The 14,748-nt window shown below is 37.8% G+C and overlaps 1 protein-coding gene across 3 annotated transcripts in view; it reads left to right on the plus strand.

The window, feature by feature from the left end:
- Cep41 (centrosomal protein 41) overlaps positions 1 to 14,748 on the plus strand; it is a 43,172-nt gene that overhangs the window by 6,053 nt on the left and 22,371 nt on the right. For 2 of the 3 annotated variants that reach the window (XM_047562696.1, XM_047562698.1), the window contains exon 2: positions 6,928 to 6,991. In XM_047562696.1, the coding sequence (XP_047418652.1) occupies positions 6,928 to 6,991 (64 nt within the window). Of the gene's footprint in view, positions 1 to 5,339; positions 5,392 to 6,927; positions 6,992 to 14,748 lie in introns of those variants that run through there. The other variant, XM_047562697.1, reaches the window with a different exon arrangement.

Consider the following 14,748-nt stretch of genomic DNA (forward strand, 5'->3'; position numbering starts at 1 on the left):
TCAACGAGTGCATGAATATATATATATATATATATATATATATGTGTGTGTGTGTGATTGAGATCTATCTATCTATCTACATATCTGTCTATCTATCTCTAAAGCTGGAGAAGTCAAGGCTGAAAGTTCACAAATCGGAAATTAGAAGCCTATAAATGGAAATAAGCCTAAGTGTTTGGCTCACAGAGAACCTATTGATTGAGAAGGTGGAATCCTGGGGAGTACAATAATTAAGTGGCTGACAGAGATATGATCTGTGTGTCATTGGAGAATCAGAGGAAAGAGATACCACCGAAGCCAAGGGAGTGGAAACTGAAGAAGGTGGGGATATATGTCAGTGTCACATGGTACAGAAAAGTCAAGTAAGTTACAGTCTGAAAAGTATCCATTATATTCATCAAGTAGTGGATCTCAGATGTTGGGTAGCTGCCATAGAACACTCAGTGGAATGGTTAGCAGCACTGTAATGGACTGAAGAGAAGGGCAGATATGTAGTGTATATTATTGTTCCTAAGGAGCTTAGCTAGAAAATAATAAAGGTGGGGTGGATATTCTAATTATATATTGATTTGTTATGAACATTCCCCTATTTTATTTTATTTTTATTATATTTTATTTTTAAATTATTTTTAGTTGTAGATGGATACACCACCTTTATTTTATTTATTTTTATGTGGTGCTGGGGATCAAACCCAGTGCCTCACACTTGTGTTTGGCAAGCGCTTTACCACTGAACTATGACCCAGCCCCCATTCCCCTATTTTAAAAAAAGAAATCATCATTTTACTATTATCCCTCATGGTTTTGAAAATCCAGTGGGCTCAGCTAGGTGGTTCTCACTTAGACTCTCTCATATGGTTTTGCAGACAGATGGGGACTGGAGCTAAGTTACCTTGTCTATTGGCCACACAGATGGGCTTTTCTGTGTGGTTGTGTGGCTTGACCTTCCCCATTACATGATCACCGAGTTCCAAGAGCAAGAGTTCCAAGAGTGTCCTGAGAGAACCAGACAGAAGCTATACTTACTTTTATGATCTGGCCTCCAAAGTCACATGATATCACTACCCTCACAGTCCCAGACCCACCCAGATTCTGCAGAGGGCACATAGGCTCCACTCAATTGGAGTAGGATGGGACTAGGATGGGAAATTTTCTTATTGCCATCTTGAAAAATACATTTGGAGTACTTTTCCCAACCCTCTTCCCCATCTTTTTATCCGCAGTTCAACCCTAAACACAACTCCCGTGCCCACTCTTCTGTGAAGTCTCTTCTCACCCCCAGATTCCCAGAGCCCCTAATATCTGTGCTGCCCACGTGGCACCAGCATGCACACTGATGTTGCTCAGGTCTTCACTTGGCAAGTACTTACTGCTCTTTCACTAGTACAAGACTTTGCAGCAAGTACAAAGATGTACAAGGTTGAGCCCCTGTTGCAAATGCAGGCAGTGAGAAGTGAGATGGCACAAAGAGCAGTAAAATCTAGGCAGGACCTTTAGAGGAGAATTCCTACTAGACCTGTTTGTGCTGGGTCTCAAGAGTCAGTAGAAGTAAAGTTGCTGGGGTAAGGAAGGTGTACAGGGAGGGTATTTCATATCATTTGACCCTCCTTAGAGATGTAGCCCTCAAAGGCTCTTGACATTTTCAGTTGTCTCTCAAAGAGCCTGTAATAATACCACAAACATCAACTTCACATCCTGCTTCTTCTTGATGAACTTCGTTATGACTACCTTTCTTATATCTTTATTTTAAATATATTTAAATATATCCAAAGCTTCCTTTTCTACCTGAACCTCTGCCCATTAGCCTATAAACATTCTCAAATCAATTTCTCCCTCTCTCTCTGTCTCTCTCTTTCTCTTCTCTTAAAATAAAACAACAACAAAGATTATCCCTTAGCAACTCTTGGGTTGGGGAAAAAACAAAAAGACCATCTGTCTATTTCCTATCCTTTTCTTTCCTTCCTCCCCTCATACAGGAGACCTGCTGTTTTTACATCTGCCCTTGTCAGTTTACCATAACTGCTTCTACCAGGGCCATCTACAATGTCCTGTTTTGCTAAATCCAAATTCACTTTTCTGTTGTTCTTTACTTGACCCGCATTCTTGTTCTCCTGTTCGTGCTTGACCTCTTGTTCTCTGGCTTGACAGCTTTCCTCCCTGTTGATCCCTCCCTTCTTCCTGCAGCTCTTCTTAAATTTTCATGACCCACTTTCTTATGGCCTCTTCTGAGTCTCAGCTAAGGTGCCTCTTAGCACCTAACCTTCAATGTTGGGGTTTTTCTTCTCAGTTTATACTTTTTCTAGAGTGGTTTTGGCCTTTATCATGGCTATATGCTGATAACTCCTATTTCTTTTTTGTTTGTTTGTTTTCATAGACTGTATCTCTCTCCTGATTTCCATATAGCCAACTAGATGCTTCCATTTTAACCTACAGGTATCTTATACTGTGCATACCCTACACTGCACATATCATGTTTTTCCATGAATGCTTCCTCCTCAACTCCCTCGTTAGGGGCATGGTACTACTGTCCTCTTGTTACAACAGGCCATTGATCATCATTTTGATCATACATTTGAAAGGTTTCTTGAAATGGTTTTTCTTCACCTCTGCTGCCACTTTTTGAGGACCAGAGACCCTCTTAGCACAACTCCAGCTGATTATGTTGACTGCCTCCCTTCTTGACTACAAGCAAATTCTCTATGTTGCTGCCAGAGTGATCTTATTAAAATGAAATAAATCTCATCATTAATTCTTAAACTTTCAGTGATTCCCTATCATCTTTTTTTTGGGAGTCTCTTAACTTTGGCACTGTTGACATTTGGGTTATTTCTTTGTTGTGGGGTCTGTCCTGTCTGTTAGCGAATATTCAGCAGTATCCCAGACCTTTACCGGCAAGATCCTAGCAGCAACCCCAACACCCAGTTGTGGCAACCCTAAGTCACCAGACATTGACAAATGTTCCTGGGCAAAATTGCACCTGTTTGAGACCCACTGATCCACAGGATAAAAATCCAAATTTGTTAGCCTGTACACAGGCTCTTTGTGATCTGCTCCTGCCTGCCTCTCTAGCGTCATCCATCCTCACATTGCCCTCAGTGTTCCAGGCCCACCAGTTGCCATTAGAGTTCTTAGAGCTGTGCATACCGTCTCTGGCTCGCTGCTTTACCCAGGCTTTTCTCTCTGCCAGGCTCTGTCTCCCACCCACTATTCCTTGTATTTGAAAAACCATTTGGGTCCTCAGAATTCAGCTCAGAAGTCACCCTTTTAGGAAATGGTTCTTGATCCTTAATCTGGATTAGGGACCATTTTTGTGCTCCTGTCACACCCCTGCTTCCCTCCCCTTGTTCACCACCCTGTCGGACATCTGTATGTCCTGCAGTCAGTGAGAGCTGAATGGCAAGGACTGTTTTTTACCTCCGTGTCCTCAGTATTGGGGTCTACTCCTGGTGGGCACTCAGTGAATGAGTGTTTGGTGCTCAGTAAGTCTTTGTTAAGGAATGAATAGTCTTCCTTGAACAGCTGCTTTCACAGCTCTTTCACTTTCCGCCATTCCAGGCTGTTTATGTCATCGAAAGAATGCCAGTTGGTCAGTAGGTCAAGAAGCAGTCACCCCAAAAGCGAGAATTTTAAAGAAGAAAGTAGGCTGTGCCATAAACTCCATGGCTGTGCCAGCAGTGGAGCACAAATAGCTTTACGTTGTGGTTGGTACTAGAAAATCAGCAATAAAAAAAGTTGGACTGAAATGGGAACGTGGAAAAGAAACACTACGTTTTTCTCCTGCAGCATATGGATTTCTCATTAGTCCTTGTAAGGGAAAACCGGGGGCGGGAAGGGCTCAGTGACTGCAGCTGTCCACACTCTCCCCTCATCATTCTGCCGCCACCACACCTGGTCCCCAGAGATACCCTCACTTCTTAGCTATTTTGGCTTAGGTATGGACAAATCCCCCTGGTTCAGCAGAGACTGGCCTGGAATTTTTCAAAAAAGAAGCTTTGCTAGGAAACTAGTGGGAAAAACAAAACAAAAGTAAAAACAGGAAATAAAGTATAGAAATTATAAAAATATAGCGTGCCAAAAAAAAAATTAACTTCAGATAACTGAAATCAGTATTTGCTTTTCTTGAAATCTAGTATTTGCTTTCCTTAACTCTGTACTGTTGGTTTGTTTCATTTTGCTATGAAATTGTCTCCCTTTGGGGAACTTGTCCTAAATCTCCCTTTTCATCTTTGTTTATTTTCCTTCTATTACTTATGAATCATCTCCATTTTCATCTAGGGACAGAATTGGAATTGGTGTTAAAGTCACTTTCTCCTCTAGACAGCAGGTTACTGATCATAATGAGAAGTGATCAGTAACCCTTTTTCTAAGGATGAACCAGATCAATGCTTGGAAACACAATCTGAGGACCAATGCTAACTGTTCATAATAAGGATTTTACTTGCCAGGTGTGAAGCAGAAATACAGACCATGTCATGAGTTTTTTAATATCACTTAAGAACTGAACTTTTTAACTCTAGGATTTTTTTTTTTCTTTTTTACCTTTTAGGCATTAAAATAGCAGATGGCAGGTCTCTGTAGTAGAGTGCTTGCCTAGTGTGTGCAAGGCCCTAGGTTCGATCCCCAGCACTGGGAAAAAAAAAATAGCAGATGGCTTATATTTTTATGTATCAGCTAAAAATTAAATTAAAATTTAAAAAAATAATGCTAAAAAATTAAAATAACAGGTGGTAGTTGTAAGGTTTTGCTTTGGTTTTGTTTTTCATGTCCTTAGTTGGCAAAATTAAAAGTTGATGACTCTCTGTAGGTCCCCCCCAACAAATTTTTGAAAATTCTTCTTGGTCTCTGAAATCCAAAACTGATCAACAGAAATTTTGTTCGGATATGTAAGTGTCCTACATTGTTTTCATGCTTTGTAGGTCATTTGAAAATGTATTTCAATATGCAGTTTACTCTGCAATCCTCCCACCAGGACATGCTGTAAACTGTTTTCAAAGGCAAGTGATGTAATTTTTGGAAGTTTTGATGTTCTCTCCTAAGGAACCAGATAGTTGGCTGTAATTTGGTCTTTATTCAGATACTCATTTATTAACTGAATATCAGTAAATGTACTTAGCATGTACTGGGTCCTGGGCAAATACAAACCTTCAAGGAAATCCTAGAGTAGTGAAGAAGATCTAGTTGTAGACAACAGGGAGGCATTGGTATTCTGGGGGACAGGGGAAGAAAGTGCCTAATTCCACTTTGGACAGTGTTACAGAGGAAATAAATTTTGCCCAAGGATAAGTTGAAGAAAGACATTCTAGGCAGACATCTGCCAAGACTTGGAGATATTATGGGGACATTCCTGTCCACTTCAACATGGGTGCATGTGCAGAAGATGAAGTTGGAAAGGTATTATACAGTTTTAATTTCATATTCCACAGCTACCTGTACTGAACATATGGATTTCATACTTGTAGGCTAGAAAGAGGCCTACAAAAGAAAGCCATATTTTGTACTGTCCTTTTTCTTTATCCTTCCCTTCCTTAATGGCTTTTGCACTCACCACAGGAATTTAATATGGCTTAATGTCTTGTGCTTGGATTCAAAGTGTTAACTACCAAACACAGCACAAGGGAGACCTGGCAGGCATTTTTGCTAACCATAAACTTATCCTGAGCCTGAGATGAGCCGGAGCTTCCACAAGAGCCAGTGCATTGGCAGCGACACATATGGAGCCCTAGACTTGGAGAAGCAGTGCCAGAGTTTGCTAGCACAGGCCCTGGCCAGACAGCATCTGGTCAGGTCTGGATCCCACCTGCTGTATTTTAGATAATCTGTGGATAAAATCTAGAGGGTATCCAGAGGAGATGGCCCAAAGCCTTCATGAAAAGAGTAACATTAAAAAGAGGAGCAGGATAGCTGCCTTTCATTATCTCAACAGGTTTATTGAGGCAGGGGCAGGTGACTTACTCCGTTACAACAGGGAACTAAAAAGAAATTGAAGGGAGATCAATTTTGGCTCCATGTACGAGATTTTTTTTTCTTTTCTTGCAGTACTGGAGATTCAACCCAGGGCTTCCCATGTGCTAGGCAAGCACTCTAGCACTGAGCTACATCCCCAGCCCAATATAATTTCTTTTATTTCTTTTTCTATGTTTTTTATTGGTATGTTATAGTTGTACATAATGGTGGGATTTGTTGTTACTTACACACACAAATTGTATTGTGTGTAATTATATTGTATATAAGTAACAACAAATCATTCCCCAGTATTTCCCCTTTCACTTCCTTCTTCCTCCCCCTGGTCCTTTTTTTCTACTCTGCTGATCTGCCTTTGATTTTCATGAGTTCACTCCCACCTTTTCCTTTTTCCTCTCTAGCTTCCACATATGAGAGAAAATATACAATTTTTGACCTTCTGAGTTTGACTAATTTCATTTAATATAATGTTCTCAAGTTCCATCTATTTTCCTGCAAATGACATAAGTTCATTCTTCTTTATGACTGAATAAAACTCCATTGTGTATATATACCACATTTTCTTTTTTCACTCATCCATTGATGGGCACATAGGTTTGGGTGTTGGGGATTGTGCAGCTATAAACATGAGTATGCATGTATCACTATAATATGTTGACTTTAATTCCAAGGCAATTTCTAAGAGCTTTTTTTTTTTAATCACATAGTGCTCTAAGATTATTTTGATAAAATGTGGAAGTGTGATAGAAAATGTGACAGAAACAAGGTAACTGTGTTCACCTGAAGAAATGCCATAGCAAAGAGTCCTAAATGGATGGGATAGTTAATCTTTAGAGTACCTTCCATCCTTAAAGTCTATGAAATTTTATTATGTTTCCCTGTCCTTAAGTGTCTGATTCTTTCCCGGCTTTGTCACCTTTATCTTTACATTAATCCAATTAATTGTGGATTTTTCTTATTTTGCAGTACTTGACTAAAAGGATACCACAGAACCCAAGATATCAGCATGTTAAGTCAAGACTGGACACTGGTGAGTAAAGATTAGAAAGTTATAACTTTTTTTTTTTAATCCAATAGCTAATTTTTGACAGTAAGCAGCCCATCAAAACTGGTATAAATCACAGCTAAAAGTTTCTATCTTGCCTGATGTCTTTCTGGACTCAGGTCTTATCTTTGAAAACTGTTTTTCAGATTGTCAGTAAAATTTGCCTTCACATAATTTAATTCATTTTTCATTACCATATAGGAAATAATATAAATTGAGAAAATGAAATCCCAGAAATGGAAACCATTGTTCAATAAGTTGTGGGGCTGATGCTGAGTAAATACCAGGAGGTCATTTTCTGTTTTGAAGCACCTTAAATATATTACTTCAAGCTGCTGGTAATATCCATGTGCATGTTTGTTCTGTTCTGTGTTCACACAGAAGGCTGAGTATAAGTGAAGCTGTGGACTGTGGGTGATAGAAAGATGAGTGTGGATTGTGGTTTTTGCAGTCAGAGAGCTTAGATTCAAGTGGAGGCAGACCCGACTTGAATGAGTAACTAAAATACCAGACAAAATTTAATTAGTGCTGCAGTTCAGGTGAAGTATGGTTTATGGGTACCTTTCTACTTATTTCCTTGCTATTCACGTATTTCAATGTCGTGATGAGGACTGCTGTCCAGATCCTGGTGGATTTGCAGTCTTGTGAGGTTTAGGTTATTTATTTGTTTAATTTTTTTCTACCCTTTAAAGCCTGTTGTGGCAAATCCACCTGATTAAGATGGCTTTGCTAGTGGACTGGGGCACTGTCTACATTTAGCAATACTGAATTTTTCACCAGACAGCTGAGGAAAGCCAAGGGAGGTGTTGCCCTTGTTTAAATCATCTCATTTATTTTGCCTTTCTCTTTCTGCAGTCTCCTTAAAAATCAATATCTTCCATTACACGTTTCCTCAAATAACATAGACTTCAATTAAATGTTTTGCATGCAGACGCTATTTCTTTTTACCTTTCTTTCAAACATCTCCATGTCATACAGATATTTATCCTTGCAAATATCCTGTTTGATGGGCAGGTGAAAATATTATCACTGTTTCAGAGGAAACGGAAATTGTGGCCTGGAGATTTTGTGATTTACTCGGAGTTCAATAAAGAAGCTAAAGCTAGGATTGTCTGCAGAGTGAGAAAGTCAATACTGGAGAATGGGTGCTAAATCTAGCGTAGTTTCTATACCACCCCTGTGTTTCCCCCAGCCTTGTTCCTTCTGCCATTCGCACTGTTAGCTCCTCTACTTGTACCCACCTCCCCCTTAATTGCAATGGTGGCCCACCTTTCTGAAATGAGTGATCCGAAGGTAAGCACCAGATGTGGGAGAGTACAAAAGTGATGTTAAAGACTACTGTACAGGAAATCTTTGAAATCTTTATAGTTTTGAAATTAAAATTTGTAAAAGCTGAGGTTTATCTCAGATACTTAGATTTGTCTATGCCTTTAGAATTTTTTTCTCTTGAAAATCAAACTGGGGTTTATGCCACCCCCTTCTTTCTTTTCAGTTTCTTAACTTATAACCAAAATTTGACTCAATAATAGTGACTGAAATTAATTTCACTTTTTGTAATGTTGAGATACTTACATTGGTTTTTTTTAAATATTTTTTCAGTTGTCACTGGACCTTTATTTTATTTATATGTGGTGCTGAGAATTGAACCCAGTGCTTCATGCATGCTAGGCAAGTGCTCTACCACTGAGCTACAACCCCAATCCTACATGGGTTTTTATAACACATATTAAATACCTATAGCCTATTATATCTTTGTTTTTTTTTTAAACAAGACTGTTTAATTTTTATTGACAAGGTTTATAAGAACAATATTTAAAATCAAAGGCCAATTTTTAGGTCTCATTTAGTTGCTTATTCCATTCACTTTTATTAAGTATACCTTTCCCTAATGTCTTGATTTTATCAAGAAACAAGCCTGTAAAAATACCTGTTAAATCATTTATATATACATTTCTATGATGCAAAGATTTTTAAACACTCAATTGGTACATCAGATATCTCATAGTCAGCATGTTTAAACTGATTAAGATCATTAATTTTTAAAAAACAAAATTTAAGTCTTGTAATTCAGGAGTGGGCTGGGTATAGTGATGAAAGCCTGTAATCCCAGCTACGCAGGAGGCTGAGGCAGGAGGATCACAAGTTTGAGGCCAGTCTGGGCAACTTAGTGACATCCTGTCTCCAAAAGGGCTGAGGATATGTATCCTATTATATCTTGAGAGTCTTAAACTGCTTTTTGAAATTAGTTTTTTATTCTGAGATAATTGTAGAATCACATGCATTTTGTAAAAAATGATAGATTTCAATGTACCCTTTCCCCAGTTTCTTATAATGGTAACATCTTTAAAAACTATACTGCAGGGGACTGGGTTAGTGGTAAGAGTACTTGCCCAGCATGTGCGAGGCCCTGGGTTCCATTCTCAATACCGTGTTATAAATGAATAAAGAAAAATTTTAAAAAACTATACTGTACCATCACAACGATGATACTGACACTGAGGTATAAGTCAAGGTACAGAACATTTCCATGATCACAAGATTCCTTACGTTGTCCTTTCCCCTTTCCACTCCCACTCATCTTTATCCCTGACAGGCACTACTATTTCTGTTTCTATCATTTTTGTTTCACAATTAATACATAAATTGGATCCTATATTATGTAACCTTTTGGATTGACATTTTTTTCCTCAGCATAATTCTTAAAACTCATCCAGGTTATTGCATGTGTTGATAGTTTGTTCCTTTGTATTACTGGCTGCTTTTGTGTGGTATGGCTCTATTACAGTTTAACAATTTACCTGTGGAAGACCATCTGCCTCGTTCCCACTTTAGGGGGTGTTAACACATGAAAGTACTATAAACATTCATGTACTAGATTTATTTATTTATTTATTGTGATACTGGGGATGGAATCCAGGGGTGCTCTACCACTGAGCCTACATCCCCAGCCCTTTTTATTTTTTATTTTGACACAGAGTCTTGCTAAGTTTCTGAGACTGACCTTGAACTTGTGATCCTCCTGCCTCAACCTCCCTAGTAGCTTGAATTACGGACATGTGCCACCCTGCCTTGCTTATGTACATATTTTTTGTGTGACGTTAAGTCTTCATTTCTTTAGAATAATTGCCCAGGAGTACAATTGCTGATCATATGGTAGTTTTCTTGCATGTTATAAGAAAATGCTGAACTGTTTTCCAAAGTCACTGTACCATTTGACATTCCCACCATGGTGGTTAGTGGTTCTTTTTCTCCGTGTCCTCATCAGCATTTGGTGTTGTCACCATGTTTTATTTTAGCCATTCTGATAGGTGTGTAGTAATGTATTGCAATTTTACTTTCCCTAATTGCTAATGATGAACATCTTTGCATTGCTTCTTTGCTTTTTGTATATCTTTAGTAAAATATCTGTTCATGTCTTTTGCTTGTACTAATTGAATTGTTTGACTTTTCACTGTTGAGTTTTGAGAGTTTCTTATATATCTCAGTTACTTAGGAGGCTGGAATAGGAGCAGTATAAGTGACCCTTTTTATTTTTCCATACAAGGTCTCTAGGTTGACAAGACTGGCCTCAACCATGCACCGCTCCTATCCCAGCCTCCTAAGTAACTGGGATTGCAGGCATGAGCCACTGCATCCAGCAAAAGTTTTAAATTTTGATGAGGTCCATTTTTTCCATTTTTCCTTTTATAGATCGTGATTCTGTTTTCAACTCTAAGAACTTTTTGCCTACCACAGTGATTTTTTTCCTATCATGATTTTTTTTCTAAAAAGCTCTCTGGTTTTAAAATTTACATTTAAGTTCATGATACATTTTGAGGTGATTTTTATATGAGGTGTGTGACTTAAATCAAGATTAACTTTTTTTGCTCAATGAGTGTACAATTGGTTCAGCATTGTCTGTTTAAAGGGTTACTTTTCCTCCCTTGAATTACATGTTCATTTTTGTCAAAGTCAGTTGGGCATAAATGTGTGGTTCTATTTCTGGGTCCTGTTCTGTTCCCTTGATCAGTGTGTTTGTCCCTCCACCGTTACTACCCAGTCTTGATTACTGTAGCTACATGGTAAATTGGATAATTAAAATTGGTTTTAATTATTTTTCTTTACAAAATTAGCTATTCTAATTTCTTTGTCCATATCATTTTTATGAAAACTTTATTTAAAATTTGCTGTGATTTTAGTAGGAGTTGTTTATCAATTTGGAGAGAATTGACATCTTTGTTGAGTAACTGTTAACCTACTTTCTATATCCATGGACTTGTCTATCCTGAACATTTCATGTAACTGGAATCATATGCTATACGGCCTTTTGTGTCTGTCTTCTCAGTGTGGCATTGTCAAGGTTTGTCTGTGTTGTAGCAGGTGTCAGTACATCATTTCTTTTTATTGCCAAATAATATTCTGTTGTGTATCTATTCTGTGTTTGTTTAATCTACTCATTAGTTGATGGACATTTGGATTGTTTACATTTTCTGGTCAATGTATACAAGTTTTTGTGTGAACATGTGGTTTTGTAATTCTCTTGGGTATATACCTAGGTACTGAATTGCTGGTCATATGGTACTCTATGTTTAATTTTTGGAGGAACTGCCGAACTGTTTTCCAAAGCAGCCACATTTTACATTCCCATCAGCAATGCAGGAGGGCTCTGTTTTCTCCACATTCTCACTAATGCTTGTTATTGTCCATCATTTTGATTATAGCCATCATTGTGGGTGTGAAGTAGTATCTCATTATGGTTTTAATTTGTATGTTCCTAATGACTAATGATGTTGAGCACCTTTTTACATGCTTGTTGGAATTTTTGTATCTCCTATGGAGAAATGTCTATTCAAATCATTTGCCTGTTTTTAAATTGGGTTATTTTTCTTAGTATTACAGGAGTTCTTTTATTTATTCTAGATATTAGACTCTTACTCTGTTCTGTTCTCTTGATCATTGTGTCTAGCCCTCTACCATTACCACCCAGTCTTGATTACTGTGGCTACATGGTAAATTGGATAATTAAAATTGGTTATGCTGATTATTTTCACTTTATTTTTCTTTACAAAATATAATCATTGTATTTTCTCCCATTATGATTATTAATTATTATCATTTTCTCTTCATTTTTCTTTATAGAAATATAATCATTGTGGGTATTTTCTCCTGTTCTATGAGTTTTCCAGCATTTTCGTTGTACTTACTTGAAGGAGTAAGTTTATCTACCTGTCTTCCTGGAAACAAGTCTCCCAGACTAGTTTCACAATAGCTTTTGGAAGGGCCAAAGCATGCCTCAAGCTTTAAAGCTCAAAATATTTTAAAGTTAGTGTGGGAGAGAAATCTTATTCTAGGACTTGATTGTGTGTGTGTGTGTGTGTGTGTGTGTGTGTGTGTTTCAAACTTAGAATCTATTTTAAAGTTCACTTAGGGGAGAGATCTTATTATAATGTTGGTGCTTCTGTGCATCTTTGTGACTGACTTCTCTGTGTTCAGAGGTCTTCTATCTGGTGTGCAGCACCTGTGGGTGATGTACCAAGACCCAGAACCCATCATCCTTTGAAGCCAGCAGGGCCTGGGGCAGCCCAAACCCAATGTTTTGTCTAAATATTATCATTGCTTCGTGTGGTGTGAGATGAAAAAGATGAGGAGTCCTGGGTAAGAAAACACCACAGGGACTTTAGAGCCCAAGTAAGAGTTAGGAGTTCTCATCTACAGAGTATTTTTAAGCTCTGTGGTCAGAGAAAATAGACATAAAATTAAATGGGCATTTCTTATTTTGAGGCTAACTGGATGGGTCTTTAATCTTTTCTTACCAGTGAGTAATTCAGTTAATCACAAATCAAGAATTTGATCAAATTCTTGATCAAATATTTACCAGATATCTCTGGTCTTCACCCAAATCACTTTCTGCTGAGTTCTTCAAAGACTAAAATCTTCTCCCTGCATAAAGATTAATTTTTTTTCCCTATACTTCTGACTCCATAGAAACCTGAACACTGATGTACAGCCCTGGCTAGAAATCTCAGAATAATTTTAACTTCCAATATTTCTTTTGTTCCATAGGTGCCTGAGTGTGTCTTCCCAGCTCCCCAGCACTGCCAAACTATGCCATGAGTGGATTATGCTTTTGACGAAACCCCTGCTGGCGTTTTGTTCAGCCAGCACCACAGGGTTCTTGTGTGTTCTCAAGCACCCTCTCTGGGTTTCTGTTCTGCAGTGCTGCAAACTGATTAAGGGACACTTTCCAAGCCACAGGGTTCTCCCTTTATTAGTCCCTGACACTCTTCTGTCAGCTACGTTACCTCTTACTTCAGTCTGTATTCAATCTCATTTCACATTTCTTTACACTTTCCAAATTCTGCAAAGTTTCTCCACTCAGTCTTTTCTTATTTTTATAAAATTTAACTTTCTTTAGTTTTTTTCTGCATAAAGTAGAATATTCCATTTCCTTTTTTCTTCTTTAGTTTTTACTTTTCCTGAATATTTGCTAATAGCCTTGATCTTAAGCATCCAAACTCATTTTAGACTAGGTGCTCTTCATTTTTATTTGGTATTTAATTCTGCGTCTTACGTCAAAGGGAGAAATGTATGTGAAAGACTTTTACAAACCAGAATGCACTATACACACGTAGAACTTATTGAGGTTAACAAAGGACCACTGTGTCTCTTTTCACGCTTTCTGCTGCTTCTGAGCCAAAAGAACTTCTCCGCAGAGGAGGGAAATATTGAAGAAAAATAAAGCCTTAGAGTTGTCTCTTAGCAACTGAGTTCATGCCTTATAAATCTTACCCACCTTAGATTACTGTTGCTCAGAATCACTTGCTTTTCTTGCAGGCTTAGTACAAATAATGTTATTAAACTATAGAGTCACATGGAAAAAAAAATCTAATTCGAATGAGTCACTCAGTAATCAATTGTACTTTATCTTTGCACAGGATTATTGATAGAGTCAGTTGTTTCCTTCTCTTGATTCTAATTGCAAAACTTTTGTTACATATCTTTCATTGCAACTTAAGTTGTAACAAGGTAGAAGCCAAATACGACCTTGTATACTTCTGGGGTGCCTGAGAATATGGGTCATATGAGTAGTCCAAACAAATCATAATTGTACATATATCAAGTTGTGCTTAGTTTAAGTAAAATCAGCTGTGCAAAAACTCAAGCCAAATTAGAACATGATTATTTACATTATTAAATAACTTACTGTAAGGATTTTTCAAAGGGTAGATCCTCATGGTACATTCCATTCAGCAAATATTTTTGAATGTCTCCTATACCAGACAATGGGAGGTATAAAGGTTGTGAGTGTGTGTGTGTTTACGTGTGCACTGATAAATAATCTTGGACTTTGCATTGAATAAGGTACATCAAATAATCCAGTGCAGTGACAGATGCTTTGTGAGTGGTAAGTCAGTGCTGTAGGAGCTCAGGGGAGGGAGCGGATCTCCTCCTGCTGGGTGAGCTAACAAGGTATTATGTTAAAGAACCTAAAGCTGACAGGGAGTTTGTCAAGTTTACTAATTAAGACAACCCTGAAGAAGGTGGGTAAGTTGGCATCTTCCGTACTAGAGCAGGAAGTTTAGACAGTGAGTAATGGAGAGCCACTGACTTTTTCCATTTAAATCAGTCTTATCTAGCAAAATTTGGAAGTAATGTGTAATGTCAAATGTTTTTAAAAATTAATTCTCTGATAGCTTTTAAGACTCCTTTTATATATTAAAAAGATGTTTATAAACAAGTGAACTATGAAGTTGATTCTCTTC

This window comes from Sciurus carolinensis, chromosome 8, assembly GCF_902686445.1.
Source record: "Sciurus carolinensis chromosome 8, mSciCar1.2, whole genome shotgun sequence".
NCBI classification, from domain to species: domain Eukaryota; kingdom Metazoa; phylum Chordata; class Mammalia; order Rodentia; family Sciuridae; genus Sciurus; species Sciurus carolinensis.